The sequence below is a fragment of the Piliocolobus tephrosceles genome, chromosome 2 (genome assembly GCF_002776525.5).
Source record: "Piliocolobus tephrosceles isolate RC106 chromosome 2, ASM277652v3, whole genome shotgun sequence".
In the NCBI taxonomy this organism is placed as follows: Eukaryota; Metazoa; Chordata; class Mammalia; order Primates; family Cercopithecidae; genus Piliocolobus; species Piliocolobus tephrosceles.
This window is the reverse complement of record NC_045435.1, coordinates 163874474-163898353: the sequence shown is the minus strand read 5'-3', so window position 1 is coordinate 163898353 and position 23880 is coordinate 163874474. Positions and strand designations below refer to the sequence as shown.

Below are 23880 nucleotides of genomic sequence, written 5' to 3'. Positions count from 1 at the left end.
CTGGCTAACATGGTGAAATCCCGTCTCTACTAAAAATACAAAAAAAATTAGCCGGGCGTGGTGGTGGGCGCCTATAGTTGCAGCTACTTGGGAGGCAGGGGTTACACAATGAGCCGAGATGGCGCCACTGCACTCCAGCCTGGGAGACAGAGCGAGACTCCACCTCAAAAAAAAAAAAAAAAAAAAAAAAGTAAATAGTTTAAAGCATGAAGATAAACACCATCAAATCAAAACTGATAAGATTAACAGAAATGGAAAAATAGCCAACTCTCTATGTACAAGATCAATGATTCTATGTAACAGTCATCAGACAGTAAATTCAAATCCTACTATATCTAGGACAAAAATTTTATCTAGGACAAAATTTTATCTAGGACAAAAATTCCAATATCAGGCTACTATCAAAGGTAGAGATTCTGGTATATACGCTTCTGTTCATGTATGTGAGTATATACATATGTGCCTATGTGGATGTTTGAGGATTATGTGCATGCATTTATACCTGTAGGTTTGCATGTATGTTTCTGTATGTCCTAGGGGAGGACACCACAGGGATAAGACAGAAAAGAAGATGAAGATTTATTAAGTAGTTAGATACTCCAAGACAGTGTTAAATATTTTCTCAAATGTTTCATTTGATTGGTACAACAACCCTGTGAGATAAACATTACTATTCCCTTTCAAAAATTAAGAAAAAAAAATTCAGCTACATAGGTGGTAAGGTTATCTGGCGTAAATCAAACTCCAAAGCCTAGAGTCTTTCCATTCAACTCTTAAGGTCTTTCTGAATACAGCAGTGCTAAGAAACTATTCCCATCTGAAAGAGATATACTAGGTTCAGGTCTACTTCAAGGTTACCTTAAGTACAAAGGTAGGAGCCAACATGGGTCCCAGTGGGATTAACCCCCTAGAAAAACTGCAAAGGGCCAGGGTCCTGGACAAGATGATCCAACGTTAAGGATTATTTGGGGTGAGAGAAAGCCAAATCACAGTAATAGCTACCACTTACTGAATAAATTAATACATGTATTACACACAGATTTTTCATTAACTTCACATATATTATTTTACTTAATCTTCACAATAACTCTTCTGAATGATATATATTTTCAAAATACAGAAATTGGGGATCAGAGGGTAACATTCCAGAAGGAAGGCATAACGTGAACAAGTTCTGGAGGGTGGCAACAAGAAGAGCACCATTGAGGAGGCAGTGAATAGTACAAACTGACTAAAGCATAAAGAGAGATGAAGGGGGCATAAGAGGGAGAAAGATTATAAAGGAAGGCTATTATCAAACAGAGAACCTAAAATGTCAAGCTAAGATTTAACTTTATTCAGTAGGCAACAAGGGTCACTAAAAGTTTCTGTGTGGTTCATATTTCAGGAAAAGTACTTCAGGAAAAGTACTCTGACAGTTTGAAGAGCCGACATTAAGGTAACAAAGGGAGATTGGAGGAAAGAAAAAATAGAAGAGATACTATAGAGACAAAATGCACAGAATTTGGCAATAACTGACGTGAATGACTCAGATATAATGTTCTAATACAGATTGAATATCCCTTATCCGAAATGCTTAGGACCAGAAGTATTTCAGATTTCAAATGTTTTTACATTTTGAAATTTTGCATTATATATAATTACCAGTTGTGCATCCCATATCCGAAAATCTGAAATTCTCCAATGAGTATTTCCTTTGAGAATCGTGTTGGTGCTCAGTTTTGCATCCTGGAGCATTTGTGATTTTGGACTTTGGGATTTGGAATGCTCAACCAGTAATAGAAGTATCAACCTAAACAGAAGAGTAGAACTTCAAATGATGAAAAGATATAAAATATGCACATTTTGTCATTTGCACTCACAACAACAACAACAAAAAAGAGAAAGAATGAACCTAATGCACACTTAAAAATATGATATAGTCTCTGGTGTTGACTAGTTTAGAGTAAAATTAAAATGCTATTGTGCCATCTAATTACACATAAATAAGACAACCCTACATAATGGGAATATACCATAAGGTCTGAAATTTTCTTCTAAAGTTTAACTTCAATTTTTGCAACATGATAAAAGGTATGCATAATTATAAAAACATATACAGTACTGGTATACTACAGCAAGTTAAATGAATGCATTACAGAGGCAGACATCTGCGTTTCAACATGAACTTTGCATTTAACTATCTGTATGTCCTTATTCTCAACCTCCTATGTAAAAATAGGTAACTATAATGCTTCAAGATTGTTGTGAGCATTAACTAAGGTAAAGTGCTTGGCACAATGCCTAAGACAGAGTAAATATTCAATGGATAGTAACTATTAGTGCCCTTTCCTGGCCAGAAATTCTTAAAAATTAGCATCTATATACAATTCCCTTCATCCAAGCCATCAGCTCCTGACCGAAGATAACTTGTAATATAACAACTGGGTATAACAGAGGAGGTCATTTTTTAAAAATGAGTCCTTTGTTACAGAATCCATGCATTTCTATTATAGGAAATACATGGCAACATGTCCAACCTTTATACCTCAAGCTCCACATCTCTAAAATGAGGATACAAATCTGGGGTTGGCTAGCCAGAGATTTGTTTGACCTGCAAGGTATTTAAAAAATAATTTGTGACCATCTAGAAACTGAGAGCTAACAATAAATAAATTTGTATTTCTGGTTTCTCTTTAATAATCAAAATCTGGCAAAATGATTTTGAGTGGAAACTGCAGACAGGTGTATCTTACTAAATCATAATAATCCCCGCTGGGCTTTACTGCGTTATACCTGGTCTGTGTATATTTGAGCTTGCAACTCCTTAGCCAGTTAATCTCCTAGGTTCTCCATAGCTCTAAGATCTGAGAGACAACCCTTGAAATTTAAAAAGCACAGAGAAACACTGATTTCTAATGTTTTCAGATATTACTACTTATTGCCAGTTTAACCTTATGAACATTACAATAACTGGATATACATGTAAGTACGAATACTCCAGTACATTTCCATCAAATAAGTTATCCATTAAGAAAACTATGAAAAGATACTTTATGAGTATCACTATCGCTCATGTTAGAGCCAACGCTTAACTGAGCACAAAATGCCAGGCAGCATACCAAGTCATTTAACCTTTTCACAACCATGCTATATGATTAGTAAAACTACTATTCCTAATTTGTAGACAAGGAAGCTGAGACTCAGAGAGGTTAAGTGATTACTAGAAAAGTAGCAGAAAACCATGCTTTAAACATGCTACCTTAGCCTTTATCATTCAATCAGTTTTCACACACTTAAAAAATATTTTGTATATAATAAATGAATCTTACAAAAGACAAAAACACTCCCATTGATTTATCTTTAACTGTTCTGAATAGAGAAAGGAAGAGAAGAACTGCCTTTATCACACATGACCTTCCAAAGAGTCTCAAATTTACCCCCTTCAGAGTACATCAGATTGCTGCAGGTGTATGAAGAAACAAAAATAAAAAAAAGGAGGGGGGAGTGTCAAGAACTACTGAAAAGATAAAAGTTATGTAGCTGTTATTTCCCTCCTTAGTGGCTCCTTAATTGACATCTCGAAAACACCACTGGAAAGTTACACATTTGTGATACTAATTAGACATAGAACGAGAAATGGTACCAATAGGCATATGGTAACTGCTGGAATATCTACCAGTAAGCAGAGTTTTCCAGTGCATAAATTAACATGGTGAGATAACTAAGTTGTCAAGCAATTTTCCTCACTCCTGGCAAATGACTTGTATCTGTAAAATAATCCAAGATTCTATAATCCCACTCAATTGGTAATCTTTAAAAAATCAACACGTTGGCCGGGCATGGTGGCTCATGCCTGTAATGCCAGCACTTTGGGAGGCTGAGGTGGGTGGATCACGAGGTCAGGAGATCGAGACCATCCTGGCTAACATGGTGAAATGCCACCTCTACTACTGGGCATGGTGGTGCACGCCTGTAGTCCCAGCTACTCCGGAGGCTGAGGTAGGAGAATTGTTGAACCTGGGAGGCAAAGGCTGCAGTGAACTGAGATTGCACCACTGCACTCCAGCCTGGTGACAGAGCGAGATTCCGTCTAAAAAAAAAAAAAAAAAAAAAAAATCAACACATTAAATAACTCCTACCAGAAATCTGCTTCTGCCTAAGAACAAGGCACTATGATAAAATGAGGTAGTACCAATGAGCAAACACTTGAGTGGGCACAGGACTCTAGGAATATGACACAGTTTGGGTGGCTAGCCTAGACTCAGTGAAGCAAAGAACTGTTCTTGTGTGCGTGCGTGTGGCTATAAAACCTGAACTATATATAAGTACAATTCCACATAAACAAGACAATCCTATATAATGGTAATATATCATAAGGATTTTTGTGGGTATAAAACCTGAACTATATGTAAGTACAATTACACATAAATAAGACCATGGCTAGTGACAAGACAAGTCAAAGTAAAAGCATAAATACTATTGCAACTCCTCAGTGGTAAAGTCTGCAGAACATAATCAGGGGCTAGTTGCTGCATAGAAGTCATGTGCACAATAACTATCATACAGTTATCTACATTGCTATCATATTAATCACTTCTGACTGAAGCTTAGTCTAGAATAAGAAGTTAGGAAACTACTATACACGAAAAGGCAAGTTTCACAAGGTATTGCCAGGAAGTGTCTATGGGTTATATAGATACGTCACCAAGTTGCGGGCAGGATCTTCCTGTGGTTTGCTTTGCCCACTTCCGGTTTCAGTTTTGAATGTGTGCTGGTCTCCAAGCTCCCTACAGCCCCCCTTCTCAAGTGGCAAACCAAACTCTGAAGTACATATGGTAGGAATCACTTCTGGGCTAAGCCAATGGTACCTATAGCTACATGAAGCTGAGCAAGACTACTAAGGTGACCAAGAGAGCCTGGTATGGCAAATGAAAGGAAGGCACAAAGCCAGGTGCTGGCAGAACTCAGGGCTACACGGACAGGCTATATATGAGATATGGCTGTTACTTCTGGTAACAGCATCCAGGGAGCCAAAACAGGACTCATATTGATCTTGCCCAGCCCCCCCAAAAAAAGACACCCAGACACATAAAGAAGTCGCACCCATGAGCATACAAAGGTGTGTATGTGTATGTATGTGTGCAAACATATTCAAGAACCACTCAAAAGTACATACAAACCGACATAAGCAGTTAGGCAGCTAAAATAATTATATTCGTGAACCCCCAAAACAGGCCAGAACATAAATTCTTATAGCAATCAAACATCATAATTTTACTGCATATCCATTACATTAGACCATAGCCAATTTAGGAGTTAATTATCAACTTCCTGACAACATAAATGTACTCATCAATTCCCTCCAATATATCATCTGACAAGCAGCTTTGTAAAGAAAGGAATGTGGGCTTTGGTAACATAAAGACTTTCTGAAAACTTGGCTCTGCTGCCTTATAGTCCTGAGCAAGTAACCTCTGTCTGTTGCTTCCTCTCTAAAATAGGAATAACAATCTTCTTCATTAAATTGGATTACATGAAATATTTTGCAAAGTATCCTAACACAGTATCTGGAAACCAGTAAATACTCAATAAACATTAGTTCACCCTATCTACCAAGAATATTTTATATAAAACCGCAAAATTCAAAACTAAAATTCTGTACCGCTCACACAAATGTCATATTTTAAAGGATCAAAATTTTTCAGACCCCTTTTACCACATTTCTCTGAAACAATGTATTAAATGTTTAAAAAGTTTTTCTAACATAAACAACTAGTCAAACAGGCAAAGTTCGTAAGAATTTGCTGTATTATTCTTACTTTTTTTTTTTTTTTTTTTTTGAGACAGGGTCTCACTTTGTCACCCAGGCTGGAGTGCAGTGGTGCGACCTCTGCTCACTGCAGCCTCAACCTGCTGGGTTCAAGTGATTCTCTGGCCTCAGCATTCCAACTATTAATAGCTAGGGCTAAAGACAAAGACCACTATGCCACTATGCCTGGCTTTTTTTTTTTTTTTTTTTTTGTAGAAACGGGGTTTTGCCATGTTGCCCAGGCTGGTCTCAATCAAACTCCTGAGCTCAAGCCATCCACCGCCACCCCCACCCCCCACGTATTCTTACAATTTGTAAGTTTGAAATTATATCAAAAGTTACCAAAAAAAAACTTAACGGAAAAGTTGACTTTATTTCTTCTATACGCACTCAAAATGTTACAAAACCTAACATTTGATTACTCTTGTTTTTGCAGATAGAATAGTCTTCCAAAGTAGAGCAAGAGAGACTGGTACAGCTTAAGATTAACACTGTATCAAGTTCATTTATATAAAGAGTTACTTTTGATAATATATAAATATACTCCCTACAGGAAATTAAACCATTACAGGTAAGGCTAACTCCCTTTATCCACCATTGAGGCAATCACTGTTATCTGTACAACTGTGTTCAGACCTCTTTTTACGTATTTATCCATCTACATGCAGAAAAGTAAAATGTTTTGAGATTTTAAAAAATATATAGGATACTACACATATTACTCTAACAACTTGCTGTTTTTACCCAACAAGACATCCTGGAGTTCTTTCCTTTCATAACATAGACACACCTCATTCTTTTCAGTTGCTATAGAATATGTGTATGAACATATTATCCATTTTCCTACCGATGTACATTTAAGTCGTCTCCAACTATTCTGTTTTACCAACAAGGCAACATCAAACAACTTCGTATATGCCTCTTCTGTAAATGTACAACTGCTGATATAGGGCAAATAGGCAGAAGTAAAAATGCATGGAGTATAGACATTTAAATTTTTAATAGATATAGCCAAAATGCTCTCCAACATTGCTTTATCAATTTAAACTCACAGCAACAACGAGGACAATACTTATTTCCCTAAACCCTCACCAAAGACTGAGACAAACTTTCCTTTTTTGTAAATTGATGATGTTTTAAAATTTTATTTCCCTGATTAATTTTTACTTTACCAATATTTTCACATTTACTGGACATTTGTATTTCCTTTCCTGTGAAATGCCTATTCGTATCCTTTATTTTTCTAATGGCCTCTTGTTTTTAAGTCTGTATGAAGTACTTATATAATCTAGACATAACAGAGAGGCATAATAGCATAGTAGGTTAAGAGTTAACAGGATGGACTCTAGAGCCTATCTGCCCAGTCTGATTGATAGCTCCACCATTCACCAGCCATCTAACCTTGGTCAACTTACTTAGCTTAGCTATTGTGTATCTGTTTTCTCATAATGTGTAAAATGGGGATAATAATGGTATTTTGAGAGTTACTGTAAGGATTAAATTAGTTAATATGCACAAAGTGCTTTAAAACAGTGCCTAGCAAAGGATTAAGTGTTATACACGTTTTGTTTGTCTGAAAGATACACTGCAAATATTTTCTACCAATCTATTGTCTTTTAACTTCTGTTTGTAAGTCTTCACTTACCTTTCCTCCAGTAGTTCTTTCTCAATTTCTCGACCATCAGACATTATACAAGTAGATGAAACTTACAACTGACTGCCCTCACTGGATCTCACTATCAACTTAAGAATAAATTCAGGCATCAGCCAAAGTATATAGATTTTTAAAATCTTTGCACAGATTTTAAAATAATAGCTAACTTCCTTACAGCATAAAGCATTTTCTCACAAATCAACAAGACAATAACTTATCAGAAATAAAGGACAAAATAGACAAGCTCATGTAACACACCAAAAACATGGGGAAAAAAAATTGGCTCTTAAAAATATGAAGAGATCCTGTAACTTAATTTCAAGCCTTAGAAAAATTTAAAATTTAAAATTTAAAAATTAGGGCCGGGCACAGTGGCTCACAGCTGTAATCCCAGCACTTTGGGAGGCTGAGGCAGGCAGATCACAAGATCAGGAGATCGAGACTATCCTGACCAACACGGTGAAACCCAGTCTCTACCAAAAATACAAAAATTAGCTGGGTGTGGTGGCACGTGCCTGTAATCCCAGCTACTCGGGAGGCTGAGGCAGGAGAATCGCTGGAACCCAGGAGGCGGAGGTTGCAGTGAGCTGAGATGGCGCCACTGCACTCCAGCCTGGAGACAGAGTAATCCTCATTCTCATTTAAAAGTGCAAATTAAAACTACAAATTAAACGTTTCTTTTTATTTCACAGACCAGTAAAAATCAAGAAGTTTTAAAATACACCCTATGTATAAAGAAATAAGCATTCATACACTGCTGGTGAGAGCTTAAATTGCTATAGTTTAGCATTGTCTTTCCAAAATAAAAATGCACATATCCTTCAATTCATCAATTTAACATCCAGAAATGTATCCTACAGACAGACACTCATATTAAAAATGACAGGCTTACAAGGTTATTCATTGTAGTAATGTTTGTAATAGCAATGACTGTTAACAACCTGAGTGTCAACTAATAGGGGACTGGCTAAACAAACTGTGGTACAGCCAAATGATGAAATATTATGCAGTTGTTTAAAAAATAAGCAGCTCTCTCTTTATGTGAAAGTGAAAAATCTTCAAGCTATGTTGTTAAGTGTAAAAAAGCAAGATACAGAAAAATGTATATATTTTGCTACAATTTGTATGTTGGTGGAAGGAATATATTAGTGCACATAAATCTATGTAAATGCTTAATTTCTGGAAGAACACACAACAAAAAGGATATAACAAATTGGTAATGCTTGCTTCTGGGGAGGGAATGGCTACAAGATAATGAAAGGAAGGAACACTTTTCAATGTATATACTGTTTTGTATATCTTGAATTTTGTACCAAGTGTTCGTGTTACCTAATCAAATAGAATTAATACATCAAATATACATGCAAACAAACTAAAACCTCACTGTAACTACACCAAACTTTCCACTGGTACCTTTTAAATGATAGCACAGCAGGTTGCTATCACTTAGGTAGGGTTTGTGGCTAATCTATTTGTGACAAAAGCAGAAATTCACCGTCCTAGCTGCCCAACATCACCCCCTATGGAACTTTTGAAACCCAGAAATTCTGACTTAGAAGCTCTTGGGTAGAGTCTAGGCATAATTTTTTTAGTTCACAGGTGATGGTGACAGACAGTCAGAACTGAAAAGAGCTGAGGTACACCATGGCACAAGTAAGTAAACATCCAGGTTCAATCTCTACCTAGGTCATAACCATAGTTTCATCACTAATCCTAACCACTTCACAAAGTTCTTAAGAAGGAACAGTTGAGAGTGTGTAGATGGCACATTGAAAATCTTATTACCACCTCTCAATATATAAAGAGATTAGTATAATCTCTGTGTATTAAATGTACTACATTTGCAACATCCATAGTAATAAGTTAATCTCATATAACATTCTAGAAGGAACTTTGATAATAGTGGACTAGTGCTGAACAGGCCATCAACTGTGTGACACTTGCTATCTCTGTTAGATTCATTTGTAAAACGAAGGGCAAGAACCTTTATTTTCTCTACCTTCATGTTCTCTACCGTCCAGCTTTAAATCTCTGTAATTGTCTAAGAATACAGATGTCTAAAAATAAATATTGCTTAGTATAGACTTTAGGATAAAATAGGATCTTTCATCCGATTCACAGCTTAGGCCCATTTCAGTCCAGTGGGTTAGTATCTCTTAACAGACCCTCAAATATGTATTATATACTGCTGAATTAATTAATGGTTACGGGAAAAAAATTTAGAATTCAAACACTCTTATCTAATAAATCTTAAATATTTTAAAAATAGGGAATCATGCAAAACAAATGTACTAAATACATTTAAACACTAAAATAAAGCATCTGATACACTGTCTTGAAGCAAATGGTTCAAGTTAAAAAGCAATAATCAAAATGGTAGAAGGGATGTTAAAGACCACATCCAAACCTCTCATTTTACAAGTAAGGAAATATGGGCTCAGCAAGGTTAAAGAATTTGCCCAAAGTCATTGTCATTAATGACAGGAAAACAAATTTGTCATTTATAGTTCTCTGTATGTGTACTGACATAACCTTTTAATGTTTATCACTTTAAATAGGGATTTCTGATGACTAAAATTACCTACAAAGCTAAAGAGATGCCATAAAAATGTCTTAATACACACTGGGATGTGCGTATTAATACACTGGGATGATTTTTAAAAAGCTTAACTTACACGAACATATGACTACACAACAAAATTTTGTTCGCAGTTCTCAAAAGAGAATAGAACTTTATTAGTAGCAAAAACATGTAATCTGATATTATTGTCAAATAATTTCATAAAGCACATTAACAAGGAAATACAATTAGCAGCAAAGATTAAAGGATAAAACGATGGTTTTATTCTGGCTATATTAGTCACTTAAGGGTCTATTCAAAGAGTTCTAAGTTTAAAAAAAAAAAACAACTCTATGAACTCATTGAGGTTTACCTCCCATCTTCCGCAGAGCAAATGATTAGCAGACTGCTCTGTGAACTTTTACAAAGAACGCTTTTCTCCCCAGTTTCTACCCATCTGAAAGATGGATTCTTCCTCCATCCTAAATAACTCATCATCTCATTTCAAATATCTGATAAAAATGAACTCTTAGCATGAATACACCCTTTTTAATCTCCTCCACTCAACTCTACTGGATAGTCAATAAAATGTTTTGATTTATACTTCACAGAATTAAATAGATAGTTTTATTCAAACCTGTCATGTCAAATTAAAACAATGTGTAAAGTATGAATATGAGATTTTCTTTTCCAAGCTCCAGGACCAATTAGTAACAATATTCAAATGCCCTAATAATAAGTAATTATCCACAGGATAACATTGTGAGGTAGGGCATTTTCTAAAGGCCTATTCTGTTCTAGGCACTGTGCTGAGACTGGGATGATTTTTAAAAAATGAACAAGAATGAATTCTATCTTTAAAGAGTTCACAATCTAACAGGAGAAGTGAACAAATGATTTATATGAAATGTGCTATAATAAGGGAATGAACAAGGAATTTTGATTCCTTAGCAGCAGAAAGTCCTAACATCCTCTGGCCAGAGATGGCGCTGGAAGTGTCTCAGAAGGTTTTGGGAAGGAGATCACATAGAGAAGGCTTTTGAGGGATGAGTAGCAGCTTCCTGACATAAAGGTAGAGTGGGGTAAAGAAGAAAGACAATCCCAAGCAGAAGGAACAACATGTATACAATGGATAGTGGGAAAGCATTATTCCCATTTAAAAGATGCAGAAGGTAAGCTCCAAGGTAAGTGAGCTGGCTAACGCCATATGAAGATTAATTAACAACGTTTAAAAAAGAATACAGGTCTTCAGATTTTAATCAGCTTTGTACACCTGGAAATGCCAGTACATGTTGGACAAGAACATCAGATAAAGATTAGTTTTTATCTCCTACTTTACTCCTTCCTAAGAGATGGTCTGTGTATGACCCAGATCCTGGGGAGTGAGAAAGAGCGGGCAGAGATGAGGAGGGGCAGAGCAGGGAGGGAGGCTTATTGAAACCTCATAGAAATCCTGTGAGATAGGTGTATTTACTATCCTCATTTTATATACGAGAATATGGAGGCCCAAAGACGTTAACAAAAGTTGGAAATCAGGTGAATATTCAAACCAAGGTAACTAACTTCTTCACCAGGCCTCTAAGCTCAAGCACTTAACCATACCCTATAGATCTTCCCTACTCCAGTCAAATAACCCTAGGCTATTCTTGGTCTGAAGACATCAGAGAAACCAAGTGACTCTTGGAACACATGGTCCCACAGATCTCGCACCGTACCACACATCTGAAAATTGACACAAAATTTTCACATTTGGTTCTCTCATTGATCTGGTATTCCTCGAGTAGATAAGCCCACACATGGGGTGGCACGGGTGCTTTCCACAACATTTTTACAATCTAATTTAATTGGATAAGAGGAAACTTAACAAGTGCTAATCAAAAAGGAGGTCACCAAATAACAGCATAAAGCCTGAAGATCCCTCTTTTCTGCTTGAGTACGGTTTTTTTTTTTTTTTTTTGAGGGGAGGAGAGAGCATGTGAATGTGTTTCAGGTGTGCTAGCATACCTGCTACTCGCTACACAATTCAGACCAAAGAATGGAGTCGAGTACACCCCTAATTTCCTTTATCAACCTTAGGATATCAAACAACCAAACTCACCTCTTGAAAAAGTTTAAGGAAGCAGAAAATTCAGAGCTGTCATGGTTTCCTAGCGCAAACTACAGCAAATCCAGGGTTGCCAACAATATTTTGTCTTGTAGATGGATCCCGAACTCCCTGGGTTCATTTGTGCACATATAAAACACCTGAAACACATTTGCATGCCCCTTCTTCCCTCTTCCCCAGCCCCCCGGCAAAAAACAAAAAACAAACAAAAAAAAAACTGCACACTCAAGCAAAAAAGGGGGATTGGGGCTTCCTCCTTTGTATACATTGGGGTTTCATGTTGTTATTTTGTGACCTCCACCTTTTTGGTTACCACTTTTTGTTAAGTTTCCTCTTGTTCAATAGACAAATATCTGTCCAACTAACAGACATTTCACTTTGTGAAGTATAAGGGGAAATAACTGTGGGAATGAAATCCCTAAAGAAGGTTATGGACTATTATCTCTTGAATGTTCAAGATACATAAACCAATCCATCCTCACTTTTCACTGGGGTGAGTTGCAGTTAAAAGGTCATATGCACGTCCAGAAATAAGAAAATTTCTTCAGGCTAATTTTCAGCCCCTACAGACTTCTAACTCTCCAGAAAGGAGGCTCTCAATCAGTAGTATAAGATCTGCCAACACATCTCCTAGTGGGTACTATCAGGCTTTCTTCCAAGGTTTCCCACTGTGGTGAAGAGAAAAGCTGACATGGTTACACACTCACCAAGCTGCTTAATATCTTGTCAGAACCACCACTGTCTCATTTCTGTGACCTTGGCACCTGCTAATGACTCTTCTAACCTCTCAGTCCCCACCCTACAAAACCCACATGTTAGTTTCAGGGAAACAGAAAACAGCATCTCTTCACAAGGTTCTGAATGTCAACCAACTGTGGATTACACCAGTCAAAAGGAGGACAAAGAAATGGGAAGGTAGCTTCTGTATGTAAGCATACAAATACATTTTTTTCTACAAAGCAGACACTCCATAACCTGAGCTATAAGATAAGCAATTTAAAAAGCAAGAAACTGACTAGGATAACAGATATAATACTGCAACTGCAGTTAAAGCAGTAATATCATTCCCAGCAGGTGGATGATCAATCTCTAAGCCAGGGTTGCTTTAACCATAGAAACAAAGTAGGTTATTCGCTTTTCTTTTTTTTAATATGTAGACCCAAGTTTCACTTACAAAACTGTTCTTAGTGGTCTTTGGCATGGGGCAGACAAAAGCACAGGACAACTAAGTCCTTTGGGAAACCCTAACCCTCAATTCCAAGACATGTGTGTATGTAGTTCCATGGTACAACCTGCAGTTACATACCAGTGAGGCTCCCACAGACAACGCCTAGTATCAAGTGACACTAAGAAAGTGGTAAAAGTCTGGAAAATCACATAAAGGGAGAAACTTTGGCCCATATATTAAATTAGATATATGCAAAAGTTGAAAATAAAATTTTCCCCTCAAATATAAGGTTACAGAAAAAACAAAAAAATAAAATTTAATCTGAATTCTGAAAGGGTTTTATGCCCTAGAAAGTAATTTTAATTTTGGGAACTAGGATCTACCTCTCTGGTGTCACTTTCCAGGTTTTAATAACTGTAATCTCTTAAGAGCCCCAGGACTACCTCAGAGAATAAAAAGAAAAGAAAATGTAACATGTTTGCTTCTGAGGTTTCATAAAATCCCAAATACCTGAAAGGGGGAACAACCTGGAAAGAGAAAAAGTGGGAGAATGTGAGCTCAACTAACAGTATCGCTATTAGAGGAGAGGAAAACATTACATCCTGCCCAAGAAAGAATTGTTAGCCACTTTGATGCAAGTCAATTTTCTTCAAAGTGAAAAGTACGCCCTCATAATTGAGGGTTATTTACAAGAAACATGAAGCATGTTTCCAATCTGAGAATACTGCATGAAGAAAATAATGCTAATTTTCGACAAATGCAAAAATAAATTTTATTGATCTCTCTTACAAACAGAAAACAAAAAACGCTTCATCTAAATAAACTACTGTGAAAAAAAATGGCAACCTGACACCAAAGGGTCGTTTTTACAAATCAAATATTCAAATGACAGAACTCAAATGATCTGTCCACAGTAATGCTCGGACAACACTGAGCAAAATTTCTTAGTCAACTGGTAGGCTCGCTCACTAAAGTAGCAATTACACGCATGAGAAGGAAGGGAATTAAGCGGGCTGAGTGCGGGCTGGGTGATTGTGTTTTGAGACCTGCTCACAGGAAGCCACTACATCCTGCCTGAAGTCCCGCCTGTCACGCCGTCCCTCGATTCAAGTCCCCGCCGCAGCGAGGTGGGGCAAGTACAGGTGTCCTGCCGAGCTCCTCCCGGGGCGCTCACCCGCGAACAGCCCGCGCGGTGGCCACTCGGGCCCCAGGGCGGCCCGTTTCCTGCAGCTCAGGGCGCCTTTTTCAACCTCTCCCAGGCTCGCCGAGTCCAGGAAACGAGCAGCCCCCTCCCCTCGGGCCAGCCCCACTTCCCGGCTCGCCACCTCCTCCCGCCGCGCCTCCGCATAATTACTGCTCGGCTCCCACCGCGGGGCCGCTCCCCAGCGGCCGCAGCCGCGCCAAGGCCCGAATCTGAGGGCGGCCGGAAGCTCCTCACGCCCCCGGACCGCGCCCCCGGCCGCGCCCCGGGCTCCGGCATCCCCGCGTCCAGGCCGCTCCCCAGGACCGAGCCCCTCAAGCCAGCGCAGCCCGAGCTCTCCTACCCCAGGCCAATCTCCAACTCCCACTCCCTCCGGAGAGCAGCAGCCCCGGCCCACGCCGCCCCATCGAGGCGACGCCGCCCCCCAACACACCCCCTTCCAGCCTCACCCGCGCCTGGCCCAGGCCCCCTCCCGGGCCCGCGATCCCATCGCAGCTCGGCGCCGCCACCGCCGCGCACCCGCCGCCCCCTCAGCCTCGCGCTCGGCGCCGCCAGCGCGTCCCCTCAGCCCAGCCCCCGCTTACAGATCTTGCCCCGCAGGCTCTGCAACACTCGAACGTCGCGACTGTCCTCGTCCCCGGCCTCGGGCTCTGCAGTTGCACTCGCCGCCGGCGCCTCGGAAGAAGCCGCCGCAGCAGCAGGCGCCGCCGCCGCCATGGTGCCGCCCGGCCCGTGCCGCAGCCCTGCCGCCTGCGTAGCCGGGCGAGGCGGAGCCCAGCGGCGGCCTAGGCCTAGGAGAGCCGCGCGCCTGGCCCCGCCCCCGGGCCGCGGCCTGACTCGCCCCGCCCCGCCCGCCGCCGCCCCGCCCCCGCCCCCGCCACACCCGGGTCTCCATTCACCGCCCTCGCCTAACCCGAGCCAGGCTGCCCTGGCGAGAACCGCACTCCCGGCTTGGGGCGCTGGCTAAGGGTGGCTCCCAGTGGTGGCTCTGAGCGGCCTTAAAATCCCCTCCAGGAGAAAGCTCCGGCCCTCCAGTGACCCCTAAATCCTCACGGGAGTTGGGCTCCCCCAGTGAACAGACCTGCACATCTAACGCTGGCGGGAAATACAGGCCCTTCCCAATCAGGGAAACTCCCTGTGGGAAGAAAATAGAATGGAATTTGGCAGGTGGGTGGACCTCAAAAGTATCTTATTCAAAAGGAGGCAAGAGATGCATTTGAGACTCTTCCAGTATTATCCAAATACTCCCCGCCGGCAAGCCAAACTCCTCCCACACAAATACCCTTTACTAGGACCACTTTTCTGCAAAAGCTGGTTCAAGAAAAGGACCGTCAACCCCCAACTCCAGCGTGAGTGCAGCGCCTGAGATCCTCTCATAGAGAAATTCTGAAGCATTTACCATCACTTTTGTATTTCAGGAACAGAAAAAGCAAAGAAGCGTTCCCCCCACCACCACCACTACTAAAAGTGGGCTTTGTTAAAAAGTTGACTGACCCTAGGAAATGTGTAAATCTTTGACTAATTGTTAGCTTTATTTCAAGGGAACTCTTTACAGTGAGTAAACTGCATGAATAATACCCTGGTATGTGGTGAGGAAGACAATTTCCTGGTGTTGAGGTTGTTAACTACGCTGCCCTAAGAAGGAAGAAACTGTGACTTAATCGGGCAGGGTAATTCTTTTCCAGGGCAACAACAGGAATAAGCCAGTCAGTCAACAAATATTTTTAAGGGTCAAACATAGTGATGGCCTCAGACCTCAGAGACTACACAAAGGTTAAGATGAAGAGAGCTCCAGCTCAATCTGGAGGGAGACACAGAGAAGGCCAGAGGCACTGGGAGATAAGAAATAGGACGGGGAAACCTGAAAACTGAAGACAAACGTGCCGCCTGTGCAAAGGCTGGACAGCTGCAGAGAATGGTCAGTTTAACATGGACCTGGCCAGCGAAGCTTCCAGTTCTGCCTGTGTTGCGGGTGACCCCTATTCCCCCATGTGATCTTTACACCTGTTTGGATAAAGTGAACCACCTCCTCTTATATGAATGTTTTGCTGTCATTTCAAACATAAGTCCAAAACTTAATTTCCTGTCTTCCTTTCCAAATCTGAGTTCACACTTTATACTGTTATTCAGGCCAGAAACTTTGACTTTTTCTTATCCCTTGTCCCAGTACTGTTTTCAGTTGCCACATCCTTCTGACTCTGCTGAAATCTCTTCCTTCCTTTCCATTCTCTGTCATTGCCCTTGTTAAAATTATTCTCATTTAAAGAGTATCAACGTGTTACAGGGTTTTTTTCCCCCTTATTTTTAAAGGCATTCCTTTTTAGAATCAGACACAGAGCCTGTTTTTACCCCTTTTACATTTGGGCAAGTTACTCAACCTTCCTAAACCTGTTTCTTTTCTTGTCTGTCTTTTTTTCTTTTTCTTTCTTTTTTTTTTTTTTTTTTTTTTTTTTTTTTTTTTTTTTTTTTGAGACAGTCTTGTTCTGTTGCCTAGGCTGGAGTGCAGTGGCACGATCTCAGCTCACTGCAGCCTCAACTTCCTGGGCTCAAGTGATCCTCCCACCTCAGCCTCCTAAGTAGCTGGGACTACAGGTGTGTGCCACCATGTCCAGTTAATTTTTGTATTTTTGGTATAGATGGGGGTTTCGCCATGTTGCCCAGGCTGGTCTCGAACTCCTGGGCTCAAGTGATCCGTCCATGTCAGCCTCCCAAAGTGCTGGGTGTAAGCCACTGCGCCCGGTTGAACCTGTTTCTTTAACAGTAAAGTGGAAATACTAAACTTTCTTCTTTGAAGAGTTGTTATTAAGATTAAATAATTATTGGGAGCAGGATGTGAAGCGTCTAGTGGAATGCTGAGCACCTAGTAGGATTACCTCAGTAACTGACCTCATGCTTTTGACTGGAACTCTTGTAATAAGTCCCCTATCCCCCTCATTCCTCCTACATACCACTTAAATTAACTTCCCTAACGAAAAAAAAAAGGAGCTTGTCAGTTGCCTGCTCAAGAAGACATCAATGGCTTCATTTATCCCTTCAGCCAGCTAGCAAGAGCACACTACAGGTCACGAACAACGCTAGAAATGACTAAAGTTCAAATTCTTCAGTCAAGTGTTGGGACTGGATCCAGCCTACCTGACTCCTCTGATCTCCGACCACACTGAGCCCCTTTTCTCACCAGCCTGATTCTGGCCTTCCTCCTGCCTAGCCAAGTGATGCCTCATGCATCTATTTCTTTCTCCAATAAACAGAGAAATTATTTGAACCTTTGGACAAATGTATCCATGGGTAAAGTATCAATGTACAAACGGACAAATGTATCCAATGGACAAAGTATCAACATCTTTGTCCGTTAGTGTCAAAGTCTTCTAATTTCCCTTCTTTATCACTGGCCTAACCCCAAGTGCGTAACTCTGTTACTAAATGGTCACTGAAGGTGTGAAAACAATTTTACATAAAGTGACATTCCACTTTTTTTGTTCTTCCAAGCAGTCTTCCTGTTGCAGATTTCAGACTTACACCGTTTCACTAAAATCCCCAAACTCCATTGCTTTTTCATCCGAAGTCACTTCTAATTATTCTGGTTTTACTGATACTTGCCTACTTTGAAGAGCTCTTGGGTAATGTCAGTGTTTCCTTAATATAAAATACTTGGAAAATAAAGTTTTCTAAAGACTAACAATACATACAGTATAATTACAAGAAGGCTGTTACATCTCATTCCCCTTATTGCCCTTGCATTGTGTTTTAAATTCATCTAGAGTTCCTCTCTTTTCTTCATGATGTTTAGTAACTGGAACAATATTGCATCATCACAAACTTGAACTTCACTTCCTTCCTCAAATTATTAATGAATGTGTTTAAAGACCATCACTCCTATCTCTACCACTCTTCGTTCTGATGAGCAACCATTCACTACTATGTCTTTTCCTATTTCTTCACCAGTTTTAAACTCATTCAGTTATTTTAACCCATACATTGGCTTGCTTTATGGCAGATGATGTAGGAAAACTATGTTGTCTCTTAATAAGAAGACTATAACCTGCAACTAGAAACTAATTCCATAACTTGTCTGTTATGGCATATTTTTGAATATGCCAACCTATAACATGGCATTGTAAGGGGTTATCTCCTGGCCTTGAGTTATTTATTACATTTTTTCTGGTGAGGAGAGGGAAGAGAAATGTGCTTGCTTTTTAATATTTAAATGTAGATCATTTTCATAGGGCTGGACACTCATGAGACAGAACTGTTTCTGGTGGACTGGTGGGAAAGCAAGTTCATTTGATCATTGATAACTTGGTTTCCCCATTTAGCCCATCAGAGTACTGTTTGATGTTAAGCATTATGCACTCAGTTACATTATAAAAAAAAATCTCTAAATCCAACTGGCATTTTAAAAAATAAAATTGGAGTGGTAGAAGGTGAGGAGAGACCTTAAATGTTCAGAAAACTTACTTTCAACATTTCATTTGAAGATCAAATAAGGCCATTGACAAGGCTGTGTGGACAAAAATGTGGACAAATTTTTACCTTAAAATGTCCAACTCCTTCGGTACAAATATTTTCAAGGCCAGATGTGTTGGCTCACACCTGTAATCCAACAGTCGGTTGTAATACCAACTGAGACAGGAGAATCACCTGAGGCTAGGAGTTTAAGACCAGCCTGGGCAACACTGTGAGACTCTGTCTCTACAAATATAAACAAATAAATGAGCTGGGCATGGTGGCACGTGCCTGCCTGTACTCCTAGCTAATCAGGAGGCTGAGGTGGGAGGATTGTTTGAGCTCAGGAATTTGAGGCTGCAGTGAGCTATGATCATCCCAGTGCACTCCAGCCTGGGTGACAGACAGAGACCCTGTCTCTAAAAAAAGAATTTTTTTTTTTTTCAAATTCGGTCTGCTCTTGCAAGATAACTTTAAAGGCCTGAATATCTGAGCATGATACAGTTGATGCCCTTAGGTCAGTGTGACTTCAGTTATTTCTCAATCCCCCTCCTTTTGAACTATTTTGCCATATCCATTCCATCTCCAGTGCACTCTTGTCGTTTTAGAGTGATAAAACAAAACAATGGGTGTAGGCTGGGCATGGTGACTCATGCCTATAATCCCAGAACTTTAGGAGGCCGAGTTGGGTGGATCACTTGAGCCCAGGAGTTCAAGACTAGCCTGGGCAACATAGTGGGACCCCAAATCAATCAATCTATCTATCTATCTATCTATCTATCTATCTATCTATCTATCTATCTATCTCAAAACCAACCAAACAAATAAAAACATACAAAACAATGAGTGTAAAAAGAAAACTGGAAATGTTGTGCAGCCATTCACTTGTTTCATCTTCTGCTCTGTACTCAGGATATTTTGTTGTTAGATCAGATCCATCCTTTCACCATGAACCCTAGAGACATGCTCCATTCAGTTGGCAATAACCAGTCCAGAGGACTTCAGGCCATGGCCCAGCTGATTTCCATTCTCTGAAGACACAGCTAAGACCTCCTGAGGCCAAGAACCCTGTTACTCAGCCTGGCTGGCGCACACTTAAGTTTGCACTTCCTGTAGTCAGAAAAGGTGTATGGAGCTGGAGACCTACCTGGCTGTGCTCATGGCAGGTTGGAGATCGACACGTCACCTTCTAGTTCCTTCCCCAGGCTCTAGGAGAATAATGGAGTGGTGTTTGGATAGGTGATGCTCTTGAGTTCTTCCAAACTCTCAGAAAGGAGCAAGGAGACTCAGGTGGAGCCAGAAAGGAGCTGGCTCAAAGCCCCCTATTGCAACAAAGCTCTAGGTGGGAAAACATCAATGAGGACTGAGATTCAAGAATGCAGGTCCAAACAGAGCTGCTTTGGCTGCAGTTGCACATTCCTAACCCCTTCACTCCATTGTCATCTTAGGAGGATACACCTCTCACTGAGCAGTTTTTCCAGTGGTGAGGGTTTGGGAGAGCCCAATTCTGGGAAGTGGTCACTCCTAATAGGGCAACTTCTGAGCAGCTTCCATGATGTTTTTGAGACGAAAATGATGGTTAGGTTTAGCCTCAAAGAGCAGAAAGCTGGGTCCATAAAAGAAACATGGGAGAACTTTATTCAAGCAGAGAAGGGCACAGGCTGTACCTGGAGACCAAGTAGAACTCCAGAAAGGAGAACTGACTAGAGGGGTAGAAACTTGACCTGGAGGAGGAGCCAGTGACTCCCACAATAGCCCTTTATTTATAAACAGGACTTTATTGGGTTAGCTTCTTTGCAATTCTTTTGGCTTTTGCCTCATGGTCACAATATGGCTGCTGTAGCTCCAAATATCTCAACATCCAATGGCAGGAAGGTGTATTTTTTCTCTTTTTTTTTTTTTTTGTAAAATGTTTTTTTCATTACTTTCAGTTGCAAGATCACAGTTACTTTTGCACCAACCTAATATTAGGGAGGAAAGCTTTTACAAGTAGCTTTCCTGTAAATCACCACCATGAGGTATCTTAAGGCTTTCTCACAGTCACAAGGAATATATAATTTTCTTAGTCTAAGCAACATTGATACCCCTGGGTCTGGGGATGAACCCTCCTTCCCAGAGTACATTGCTACTTGAGACCTGAAGTCTGAACCAAACCAGTGTTCTCTTGTGATACAGAAAAGGGAGCAGTAAGACATGGAGTTGGCAGCCAACTCTGTTCACCATATCAACATACTTATCTTCCAATAATAGTGCCTAAGTTCAAATGAAAATATTTCAATATATTTAATGCCCAACCTTCACCTCCTGACTTTGTCCTACAGAACTGGCCTCTTTTTCCTTTAGGCCATTATGGTACCCTGTATATATGAATACATATAATCATTGTAGTGCTCATAACACATTTACTATTCCTGTTTGTTTACCTGTCTGAAACAGTCTCAAAGACTGGACAATATTTTATTTGTCTTTGCCTCCCTAGTGCATAGAAAATATAGAAGAATGCAGAAGGCCCTTATTAAATGTTTGATAAATGAACGAATGAATGAATGAGCAAATAAATGAGATGGTGTGTTCAGAGAAGCTGCTAACAAATGAGCCTAGACTTCTGAATTTAAAATCCACAAGGGAAATCAGAGCAGACCACAGAACTAGCTGGTTAGGCCTGGGCTTTGCAGAAAGCTTAGGTGCAGAGAAAAGGCAATAGCTCAGGAGTCAGATGAGGAAGGAGAAAGGGAAAGAGTCAGGGTCTGGGGTTTCCAATCCTCGCCCTGGGCTGGGGCTGCATCTGTCACAAGCAGCTCATTTTTGACAGAGACAGCCAAGGAGAGCAGAAGCTCATCGATCGTAATCTGTGGTCTAGATGTAGGCTAGATACAAACATCTTCGATTTTTAATGGGTGGTCGTAGACGCTGGGAAAACGGATTTCAAAGTTGTAAGATGTTTTCACACTTGTTATTATGACCAAATATCCAGGCAGCCCGTCAGTCTGTGGCTATAAATGAAATCCTGTTAACATAAATAATCCACAGTTCTCTATCTTGTCTCCGCTTTCTACCTGCCCAAATAATTAAACCTCTTCCCAATTATTGATTTTCAGGAGTGCCTAGTGGGTTACATTGGCAGAGTAGGATGTGGGGAACATGATGGGGTTGCTGGATTTGTTATAGTCTTCCTTTCCTGGTCTGGCTTTCTCTGCCACTGTCACAAAAAGGGACCCTCACCACTTTATGATGCCTGCTATGAGAACATCAAGGCCCAAGCCAAGAGCGTTATCCGTCAGAACCCACAGGGCTTCCAAAGCCAACGTTTTCAGCAAAGCTGGCAAGAAGGGTTACCTCCTCATCTCTAAGCCCAAAGCTACACTGCTTGGGCTCAGAGTCTTTAGGAACAGCCCGGCCTGGTATCCTAGCGCTCACAGTTGAAAGTCCAAGGGAAGTAGAGAGGCCTGCATTGACATGCCTAGGCCAGGGCTGTTGGTAGCCTTCTCCTAGGCAATTGCCTCCTGCCTTTCATCTAACAGAGGGCAAGACTGGGGATGGAATGAGGGAGCGAACCCCTCACTCCTTATCACATGTATAAAGATAAAATATTTTAATAAATTGTATTTTATCTAGTTCTAAAGACATTGGTACTTATTTTATAAGCATGTAACTGAATTTTGGAAAACTGCCTTGGATATACAGCCACAAATGAAAGCTGGTGGCCTATCAAATAATTGACTCGAAATGGCCACCAGAATATAAAACATCTAGTTTGTGTATTGTTGTTTTAAGCCAGGTAAGGTGGGTCCTTAGGATTGAACTCTGGGGCTGTCTGTGCAGAGATAGAACTTGGAAGGGCTGTTGGAGAGAGGGGCCAGGGAGATTGAAATAAAAATTCAGAGGCATTTATAGAGCGTCCGGATGGGAGGCGAAATATCCCACTGTCCCCAACACCCTTAACTCCAAATAATCCTTCTTAGTGAATGTCTTATCTGCAACAAGGCAAAACAAAAGTATTAACACCTCAGCTAAAGTTTCTTGAGGGGCGTGGTAGGATATAAGGTAGATTCTGAAGATTCTCTCTAGCCATGAGCAAAGCATAGAGAGTAACTTGATTACCCATAATGAGCGTGTCTTACATGTCATAGCTATTTTATTTGGTGTGCTAGTTTTATTATATTGTTGTATTTCCTATTGAAAATACAAATATTTACAAAGATTTTCCAAAATTTTCTGGCGTCTTCTTTACTCAACTCTGTTTTTTCCACAGGATCTGGAATTCTTCAATGGGAATTCTTCTACCTTAAAGGGTTTTAGGAAACTGATTTATATGGTTTGGCTGAGATTATTATATGTATGTAGTGCTGATTAAGAATAAATACCACACACTTGAAAACGTGTTTCGAATGAAATAAAGCTGTCTTTTATTTTGTCATTGGAAAGGGAAGCTGTAAGGAAACAACTGCCCTTCCTCCATTTCTCTATTTCAGGGTTTCCTGACTGTGACACTGTTGACATTTTGGTTAAGATGGGTAATTCTTTCTTGTTGGGAGCTGTCCTGTGCATTATAGGGCATTTAGCAGCACCCTAGACTCTATCTGCTAGATGCCACCAGCATATTCCAGTTGTGACTATCAAAAATGTCTAGAGACATTGCCAAATATCCTCTGGGAGACAGATCACTGCCCCGTTGAGAATCTCTGCTGTGTGTTAATACATCTCTTGTATTAACAGGGTCACTGTGTTTGTAAACCTGTCAAAGCTGAGGTCTGTGTTGTTCAGTGCCTGAGTGGGTAGAATTCAAAGAAGCAAAGTCCTGATAGGAATTCTACTGTTAAAAAATGAGATACAAGTATATAATCTAGAGCAGTTCTTCTTCTTCTTCTTCTTCTTCTTCTTCTTCTTCTTCTTCTTCTTCTTCTTCTTCTTCTTCTTCTTCTTCTTCTTCTTCTTCTTCTTCTTCTTCTTCTTCTTCTT

General features: G+C 40.3%; 1 protein-coding gene across 3 annotated transcripts in view; it reads right to left on the bottom strand.

Annotated features, from left to right (window-relative positions):
* Nucleotides 1-15260, bottom strand: part of RASA2 (RAS p21 protein activator 2) — a 123553-nt gene extending 108293 nt beyond the window's left edge. Inside the window, exon 1 of one of the 3 annotated variants that reach the window (XM_023192128.2) lies at nt 15063-15260. In XM_023192128.2, coding sequence (XP_023047896.1) covers nt 15063-15195 — 133 coding nt within the window. In that variant the 5' untranslated portion in view covers nt 15196-15260. Of the gene's footprint in view, nt 1-1644; nt 1877-15062 lie in introns of those variants that run through there. The other 2 variants (XM_023192129.2, XM_023192130.1) reach the window with 2 other exon arrangements.
* Nucleotides 15261-23880: the final 8620 nt, after the last annotated feature.